We start from the raw sequence: 10,053 nt of genomic DNA on the forward strand, positions 1-10,053 counted from the left end.
GCAAACTGAACGCCTATTATCAGAGAAGATAGCAGCAGAAGAAAAAGAGAAGAAAGAAAAGGCAAAATACGAAAAGGAAATTGAACGGCTAGAAGAAATCATTAGGGCAGAGGAAATCTTAAATCAATCAGGGACAAGCCAACACGACTTTCACGAGCTGACTAAGAATGTCGATAAATTGGTAGATGCTTGGAGCCTCGGCCCAAGCTGTCGCAAGAATGCGTTACTGGAACTCCCAGAGTTCTACGGACGCAGTAAGACCTGGCCAAGATTCAAACTGCTTTTTAAGGAAACCTCGAAGACGGGAAAATTGACAAATTTGCACAATCTAAGCCGACTTCAAAAACATTTAAAGGGAGACGCCCTACGAGCAGTCAGCGGTCTATTGCTTAATCCAGAAAACGTTGACGCGATTCTCGACCGATTGGATAAACTCTATGGCAGTCCAGCTAGCGTATATTCGGCGCTATTGAAGGACCTAATGGCAATTAAAGGAGCGACCTTAGACAATCCAGTAACCATAATAGACTTTTCAAATGCATTAAGCAACATGGTTGAAAACATGGCAATGCTAGGCCATGGGGAATATTTAATGGACCAAAGGCTCCTCCAAGATTTGGTAGCGAAGTTATCACCGGAACTGAGGAATGAATGGCTGAAAGAAGCATTGAAATCCGAATCGAAGGAGGCAAAAACGCTTACTCAATTTTCCAAATGGTTGAAACCAACCGAAGAACTAGCGATCGCCCTCCTTGCTTCGGAAGGAAATCAAAGATCGAAACCGGTGAAACTGAACTACCATCAAGCAAGGTCACGCGGGGAAAACAAAAAGGCATGTGCCGTTTGCGGTAGTCATCATAAAACTGTCGAGTGTCGCAAACTTCTAAGTATGCCTAGTCAGGAAAGATGGAAGGTGTTTAAGGACAAGAAAATATGTAGCAATTGCTGCGCATCAAATCATTCAGCGTACGATTGCCGCTCTGCCCCACAGTGCACAATTGCCGGCTGTGGTAAAAGGCATAACACCGTCCTACATCGGCATGACTCTTTCGGACAAACACGTTTAAACTGTCACCAAAACGCAGCGGAATATCTATTCCAAATTATCCCGGTAACAGCGTACAACGGAGATAAATCTGTGAACACCTATGCGTTCATAGATCCTGGTTCTTCTTCCAGCTTAATGACCGAAGAGTTAAGATCTAAGCTAGGAGTACAAGGACCTCGGAAGCCACTAACACTTGCATGGACGAACGGAACCTTCCAAGTAGAAGATCAAAGTACCTCGGTCGGAATTCAAATCCGTGGACCAAACAAGAGGCTACTGGACATAAAAAACGTTCGTACAGTAAAGGAGTTAGATCTACCTAGACAAAGTATCGATTCAAAAGAAATGAAGAAAAGATTCGCTTATCTTAAAGGGATCAGCATGAGCAGTTATTCTAACGCTCGTCCCACAATTTTATTAGGTCTACCTCACGCCTATTACACCCAAGCCTTAGGGCACCGAGCGGGGGGACCTGACGAACCCGTAGCACACAAAACCCGACTAGGATGGGTTCTATTTGGCAAAGACACAGCCGTTAGTGAAACGGATAATTATCATATCTTCACAATGGTAGAAAAAGTAAAGGAGGAAGAAAAAACTTTAAACGACCTAATGAAAGGTTTCTTTTCGACGGAAGAGTTCGGAGTGCGGGGAAACAATGAAATAATAACCTCAAAGGCTGACGCGAGGGCACTCGACACCATGAAAAAGACCTGCAAACGAATTGACCAGGGATACGAAATAGGACTACTTTGGAAATATGACAAGCCTACGCTTCCTAATAGCTACGCTCAAGCCCTTAGCCGTTTGAAAAGCCAAGAGAGAAAAATGAAAAATGATCCGAAGCTAAAAGAATGGTATTTCAATGAAATCTCCTCATACGTCGACAAAGGGTATGCACGAAAGGCCGACCCCAAAGAACTGCTCCAAACGACAGGCAACATAAACTATATCCCTCATTTTTCGGTGGTTAATTTAAACAAACAGAACCCGAAACCAAGACTTGTGTTCGATGCAGCGGCGAAGAATGAAGGTATATCACTGAATTCGCAACTCTACTCCGGACCTGATAACACAACCCCTATATTCGGGGTGCTATCGCGCTTTAGAGAACATAAAATTGCATGCTCAGGTGACATAAAGGAGATGTTTCACCAGGTTAAGATCAGAAAAGAAGATCAATGCGCGCAGAGATTTCTTTTTCGAAAGTCTCCCTTGGAAGTCCCTCAGGTATATGTCATGCAAGTCATGACCTTCGGCGCCACATGTTCGCCAGCTTGCGCTCAATACGTAAAAAATAGTAACGCGCTACAATTCTCTGCATCGAACCCACGAGCAGTGAAAGCCATCACGGAAAACCACTACGTCGACGACTATCTCGACAGTTTTCCAGACGTAGAATCGGCGGCGCAAACAATTGAAGAGGTTTGTGAAATCCACAACAAAGCCAATTTTTTTATACGGAATTTCATATCGAATTCTAAGGAGTTGGTAGCAAAAATTCCAAAGGACAGGGCTTCGGAACAAAAAACGTACGACCTTCATGATAAGACCCAAGATTTTGAAAAGGTCTTAGGGATGTACTGGGACACGAGGAACGATGTATTTCGTTACAAACTTAAAAACCTTTACGAACAACCATTAAGTAAACGAGAAATGTTAGCGTATATCATGAGGATTTACGACCCCCTTGGGTTATTAGCAAATATTATAATTCAAGGGAAAATCTTAATGCAGGACTTATGGAAAGCCGGCATTAATTGGGACGATTCAATCCCCGAACATCTACTTGTAGGGTGGAACGGATGGCTCGAAAGAATAAAGAAAGTCGAAGAAATTGTAATACCAAGATGCCTTTCGCAGGCATCATCGATTAAGATAAGGGAGATGCATGTTTTTGTCGATGCATCCGAAAAAGCTTTCAGTGCGGTAGCATATATGAGAACGATCCACGATCAAGGAGTGGATGTTAACATAATCGCTGCCAAAACGAGGGTTGCCCCGACTAAACCTTTGTCAATTCCGAGGCTTGAGTTACAAGCCGCCGTGCTCGGGGTCCGACTAGCCGAAATGATAAAGAAGGAAGTCAGAGTAAAGATAGACAATGAATATTTTTGGACAGACTCCAAAACAGTTCTGGCTTGGATAAACTCAGAAGCGAGAAATTACAAACAATTTGTCGCGCTACGAATTGGGGAAATTTTAAACGATACCAGAGCATCGCAATGGCAGTGGGTAGCTTCCAAAAGCAACCCCGCCGATGAAGCCACAAAGGTGATCCTAGAAAACTCAAAATGGTTAAAGGGGCCAGAATTTTTACAGGACATGGTAATAAACATGACACAACCGAAACTATTCGTAACGTTCGAAGAAGTGCGCCCAGTCCATACCATAAAGACGATAACGAAGATCGACTGGAACGTTATCGCAGTTGAGTGGTGTTCAAATTGGCACAGGCTAAAAAGATCGTTAGCGATCGGCTTAAAATATATCGATTGGCTAAAGGCCAAAAATAACGGCACCGAATTTTCCAGCACCATCACCAAGGCGGACTTAGACAAGGCCGAACGATACCTTCTAAGGAAGGTACAATGGGAAAGCTTCTCGGAAGAGATGACGCATTTATCACTCAAGATCCCGACGGCTAATAACAGCAACATTCGAGGTCTATGCCCAATGCTAGACGAAGAAAATCTGCTGAGATCACGGGGTCGCTTGGAACACGCAAAATACATGACATTTGAAGCAAAATGTCCCATCATTCTTCCCAAGGGACATCATGTCACGAACCTTATAATTGCCCATTATCACGAAAGGTACTTCCACCAAAAGGCAGAATCAGTCATGGCGGCTATCCGCCAGAAATTTTGGATACCTGACATAAGAACTGCATTGAAAGGCATCATCAACAAATGTCAATATTGTAAAAATCAAAGGGCCAAACCGATACCTCCTATAATGGCGCCGCTGCCAGAATGTAGAATGGCCGCTTTCCAAATGCCTTTCAGCCACACCGGCGTGGACTACTTTGGTCCTCTGAATATAACTATTGGAAGACGAGTGGAAAAGAGGTGGGGTGCGTTATTTACGTGCCTGACGACAAGAGCAGTATATTTGGAAGTTGCTCACGATCTAAGCGCAAACACATTCATAATGTGTTTACGCAACGTTCAACATCGAAGAGGTAAAATTGAACACTTATATAGTGACAATGGCACGAACTTCATCGGAGCAAATAACCAAATAAAGTCATTAGTGGAACGATGCGCTTCCGAAGGGTTCACGTGGCATTTCAATCCACCAGGAGCTCCTCACTTTGGAGGATCGTGGGAACGCCTGGTCAAGGAAGTAAAAAGCCTTCTCCCCACAGATAAGAACTTCCAGGAGGCCACTCTTAGGGCCGTATTAACCGAAATAGAATTTATTATGAATAATAGACCCCTCACCCACATTCCGCTTGAACAAGAAGATGACGAACCGTTGACACCGTTCCATTTTCTAATAGGTCATTCCGGTGAAGCAGTACCCAGTACTGCTGGTAAAGAGCTGTCACATACGACCCGAACCAACTGGAAGGCTGCGCAAGCGATAGCGGAGCAGTATTGGAAACGTTGGATTAAGGAATACCTACCAACAATCTCGAAACGAGAAAAGTGGCTAAAACTATCCAAGCCGGTGCAAGTAGACGACATCGTCACATTCCCCGACGAAAATAGGATAGGAAAGTGGATTAAAGGGCGAGTCACAGAAACCTTTGCTGGTCAAGACGGGATCGTAAGATCGGTCAGACTCAAGGTAGGGCAAAACGAGTATCGTAAGGCGGTGGTGAATCTAGCAGTTTTGGACGTAAAACCAAGCGACCAAAACCAAGACAACTCCCCACCAACTTGGGGAAGGAAACGAAGCTTAGACCTAAAGCTAATTAAAGAGAAGGCAAGCGCACTAAATCAAAGTATATCAAAAAAACGTCCCAGAGTGACAATCAATCCCGTGACATGGCAATTGTCATAAAATTCGTACTTGTGGTGTGCTGTGCCGTATCCGCTCTTAAAATAGAGCCCGTTTTGGAGGCCGGGTTGTTCTTCGATCACGCGGGCACGTTACTTTTAGAAAGGGGCAAGTGGGATACACTATATTTTACTCGTATACGTCCTGAGAACGATACGAAATTAATATCTACAATCGAACTAGAGCTGAAGAACGCCGTGTTGGCAACCAATGAAACAGATATAAGGGTTTTAAACCTAAAGACGTCGCTAGATAATGAATGTAGATACGCAAGGAAACTAATCCAAGACAACATCAAGTTCAGAGAAAAAAGAAGTCGAGGAATATTCGGAATCTTAAAGGACTTTTTATTTGGAGGCAGTGATATCGACGAGCAGCTCGCTCTGTTTCGAACTTCAGAAGATCAGAGGCTGGCAGTTATTACAAATAAACTAGAAAGAGATAACGATAACCACAGCAAGGTTGAAAGTCACTTGAGCACAAGAATACATCGATTACAAGACGGAATAACCGCATTAAACAAAGCCGTAAATGAAAATAAAAAACTCCAAATGTCCAAATATATCGAAGAAACACTAATTCTAGCAAATGTAGTAATTCAGGGAATTATAACCAAGTATAAGGCACTAACCGACAACCCATTAACAAACGAAGATCAGAATGCCATGACTAAGGAGATAAAGACACAACTTCCGAACAACGAAGTTCTGAAAAACCCCTTTGTAAAGAACAAGGCTCTCATAAACGGAGAGATTATTCTTCACGTAGAATATACAATACTTAGCAATGAGCATTTCGAAATACTAAACGTCATTCCGATTCCATGCATGCAGAACTACTCAATACTGAACATCAAAAATGAACGGATAGCTATAAGCGACAACGGTAACTACTTATACCCAGAAAGCTTTACGATCATAAATGACACGCACGCCTTATCGCACGATACGACGATTCGTAGGAACTTAGATTGTATTGTAGCGGCGATATTGCATAAGGAATCTAATATTACGTGCATGGTATCAAAATTAAATGTCCCGTTTACAAAATTTGTTACCCTGCACTCGCCGAACAAAATTTTGTACTATACGACACAACCAAACAAAATTTATTTAAACTGCAATCGAACAATAACCAACCCTGCTCACAATATAGGGGTAATCACGCTATCTGAAACATGTAGCGTAGAAACAGATGAAATAACCATCCAACCAGTGATAGCAAGGCAAAATATACTCCACAAAACATATTTTAAATCACTTAAACAAATGTCGTCGGTTTCGCCAATAAACGAAAAGAAGAGCGAAGATCCAATAATAGCGATAACAATAGGAATAGCCATAGGCATGATATCCGTTGCGATGATAATAGCATTCGCTATTGTAAAGTGGCATCCCCGAAATCAAAAGAAACCATTCCCCCTACCGTCAAATGATATAGAATTGTAACCCCTCTGAAAGGAATTACGGGGGTGGGGATGTCACCGACAGGGTCACTCCGTTAGAAGCGCACGCCGCGTGTGAGACATAAGAGCTGCATCAGCAGTCTGGGTGCAGTGATTGATCGAGTTTCGCGCCCAAGCCGGTGCCGCGGTTTTCGCGGCGTCAACAATTTGGGTGCTACGATCAATCGCAGCCCAAAATGCTGGTGCATCGTTGATCGCACGCACCACGAACCTTGCCACGGCTTTGCATCGTCGGCAATTTGAGTGCCGTGCAACGATAAAATAAGCCAGCAACAGGTGGTACGCGTATGGTAAACATTATTGTTAAGTAAGCAAAAATTTAGTATTTAAGAACGTTAATTTTAACCAATAAAGGCAGTATGTCTAAAAGTACCCCGGTGTGGAGGCTTCAGATATTAGTGCTTGAGTCGGCGTGAACTGCGCCTGTCTCGAGAAGGTTTATCCGAAAACTCGCATAAACTACAGCTAGGTTATCCGTCGAGTCCTTTTTTACGGAAGTAAAAATGGCCGATGTTTGAGGAACCATTTCCATAATTTTATCTCCCATTTCCGCCAGTTTCGAAAGACTGCCATCGTGGACGCTAAGTATTGCACGTATATGACTTGGGAGTTTTTGCTAAAATAGCATTTTCAATAATGAATCATTCACATTCTATCCCGCAGCTAGTTCATGCATCTTGGTCAAAAGATGCGTAGGACGTAGTTCTCCAAAATCATAAGATCCAAGTAGCTTATCCATTTTTGCTTGTTCCGTAAGCTCGAATCGAGAGATGAGGCGTTGCTTAATGGCGTCGTACTTTCCAGTCGCAGGAGGCTTTTTCACATAATCAGCTATATGGCAAAGCACAGATTGGTCGAGTTTAGCGACAATGTGATAAAATTTTGTTTCATCCTTATTCACATTGGACAGCATAAACTGGGCTTCAGCTTGAAAAAAACAAAATTATGGATCCGTCTTCCAGAATTCCGGTAGTTTTACTGCAACTGCTGCAGTAGCAACGGAAACTTCTGCTTCAGAAACGTTTTCGGTAGACATATTCGTTCAAAAATTTTCAAATTGCGGAAACTAAGAACAATCCGGAGATCACGTCGGGGTCACCAATGTGGGAGCGATAATAAAAGATGTCAATCGTTCTAAGAGTAAAGCGAAACTCACTACATTTATTCATATTTAATGCCACCTCTAACCAATGACTACTTGATTCATAAAATAATGCTAAAAGCAATCCACCACAATAGCATCTTTTAATAGTGTTTTTTTTTCATTATGTTTCTGTTTCAGAACGAATATGTCAAACAAAAATGTCAAACAAAGAAGCTGCCCACCAGGCCATCGCAAAGCTGAAGCGAAGTAAGTAAAGTGTACTGCAGCGTTTTATTTTATATTTTATTTACATTTTTTTATTCTAAACCGTTTTTTTTGCAGTGCCGTGTTTGACCATCCAAAACAATAAAACTAAGGCTACGACGGTACCTGCTGCATCGTCCAGCGGCAGCAATAATAATATCACACAGCCCGTTGCATTAGCTGCTGGTAAGTATAGATCACTTGTTGCATCTATAAAGTTTACATGTCCTTCCTTATATGTGGTTTGTATTTTTCAGCAAGCGTCTATGCTGCCGGCTCGAATGCAACGGAGCAATATGTTATGTTGCCGCTGGACGTAGATATTATCGAAGAGGATGCATCGGAGAACGGTAAGCAAAAAGCAAAGCTTGTCACCAAGAACTTTTTTTTAATAGTTTGTTTATACATTTATTTAGCTTACGAAAACCCCACAACATCGCCACCGACACCGACGCCGATGGTCCGACGACGCCGATGGCCCGACCAACACCAACGATCGGAATGTCGAGGTTGGTCCACTCGATACCAACGATTGGAACGTTGGTCCGCTCGACACCGACGGCCGGAACGTTGGTCCGCTCAACACCGACGGCCGGAACGTCGACGTCAGTCCGCCCGACACCAACGGTCCAACCAACACCGACGGCCGGAAAGTCGACATCGGTCCGCGCGACACCTACGGAAATCTCCGAATTGTCCGACCAGCTGCGCAAAACCCAATCGGAGCTGCAGAAAGTAACGGAAGCGTCGAAGGAGATGCAAGCCCAGCTAAGTATGTTAGTTAGCAGCTCTGCTCGGCAAAGGCAAGCATTAGAAGAATGCTTGGCAGCAAACCGGCCGCGGCGAGAGCTTCTCCCTCGGTCGGACTTTGAGTTAGTACCGCTGAAGGATCAAGAAGAGCTAGCGACTCTAGAATTGGCATTAGGGACAGATCCAGAGTATAAAGGAAAAGTAGAGGAATATTTGTTGCGGCAAATATATCGCGCGGATGTTGATAATCACTTGCATCAGGCAATCGATTTGATTTTCGCCAAACCTTTTTTTGCCCAAATCAATTGAACTGGTGTTAGTAGGACCGAGGTACGCAAAGTACCGTTGAACAAAAATAAGAACGTTTTAGAGTTATTTAGAACCGTAGGAGGCAACGAATCGCTTTTCCCGACAGCGAAATATGTGGCAGATTTTTTAAAGCGAAAGATAAAGCACGCCAAAGAACGCGTGCATATACCGGCAACAAGGGTGACTTCCAGTCATAAGAAAGCTAGATTTACCTAGCTCGCCCTTGTTGCTGGTATTTCGCTTAAAAAATTTGCCACATATTTTGCTGCACACGAAAGACGTTCCGTGCTTTCTACTGTTTTAGATAGCTCGAAGACAGTTTCGCATTTGTTCAATTTTCGTTCCAGAGTGCTGCTGACACCAGCCATTTGATTTGTGGTGAAAGAAGGTTTGTTGCCAAATGTTTGCCGATCGGGCGATTCTTTCCATCTGCGCGGATATTGCAGTAGCTTTTCCTTATGCCCCGGATCTGTGCCTATTGCTTTATAATTCTTCTTCATCCTTCAGCGGTACTAATTCAAACGTCACGCATTCTTGTAATTGCCTTTGCCGAACATGTGTTGCATTGGCTTGCCATCTTCTGCTTCTCGCTTTGCTTTCTGCAGCTAAAATTCGGTTTGTTTAGCAGTGGCTGGTCTTGCAAACAGGATAATGGATCGGTTCGGAAGGGATTTAGTACGGACAGTACCGGTCGTATCATGCGAAAGACTGACGCTGCTGCCACCTACATACAACACATCCCACTACGTAATCTATGATTATGTTTACGTCATAGTGGATCCCTCTTCCACTAGTTTATCGTCAGCTAAAACGAATGTGCCATTTTTGTTCGATCTCACACGACATAACGACAGTCATGTATAAAGTGAAGCCGATAGGAACATTTTCTTTCACGATCATGTATAAAGTGAAGCCGATAGAACCATTATTCTTGTACATCACGAAAAAAGCTGTGATATGTTAAAATATAAGTAATGAAATAGAAGTTAGTTACGGACTACATCAACAAACAGACAAAATTGTTATTTGTTGTTGATGTTGATTTTTTTTTATTTTCAGTTTTATTTTACTCCGCAAAAGTGTGCAGCAAAGGCACCAGTGTCAAATCGTTGCCACGCTTAGTTA

The 10,053-nt window shown here is 43.0% G+C and overlaps 1 protein-coding gene across 1 annotated transcript in view; it reads left to right on the forward strand.

The window, feature by feature from the left end:
* Positions 1 to 9,792, forward strand: part of LOC125769459 (uncharacterized) — a 58,804-nt gene extending 49,012 nt beyond the window's left edge. Inside the window, exons 4-9 of the mRNA XM_049438194.1 lie at positions 7,804 to 7,872; positions 7,948 to 8,055; positions 8,127 to 8,219; positions 8,286 to 8,378; positions 8,480 to 8,641; positions 9,704 to 9,792. Of these exons, the coding sequence (XP_049294151.1) occupies positions 7,804 to 7,872; positions 7,948 to 8,055; positions 8,127 to 8,219; positions 8,286 to 8,378; positions 8,480 to 8,641; positions 9,704 to 9,792 (614 nt within the window). The remainder of the gene's footprint in view (positions 1 to 7,803; positions 7,873 to 7,947; positions 8,056 to 8,126; positions 8,220 to 8,285; positions 8,379 to 8,479; positions 8,642 to 9,703) is intronic.
* Positions 9,793 to 10,053: the final 261 nt, after the last annotated feature.

Source organism: Anopheles funestus, chromosome 3RL, assembly GCF_943734845.2.
Source record: "Anopheles funestus chromosome 3RL, idAnoFuneDA-416_04, whole genome shotgun sequence".
In the NCBI taxonomy this organism is placed as follows: domain Eukaryota; kingdom Metazoa; phylum Arthropoda; class Insecta; order Diptera; family Culicidae; genus Anopheles; species Anopheles funestus.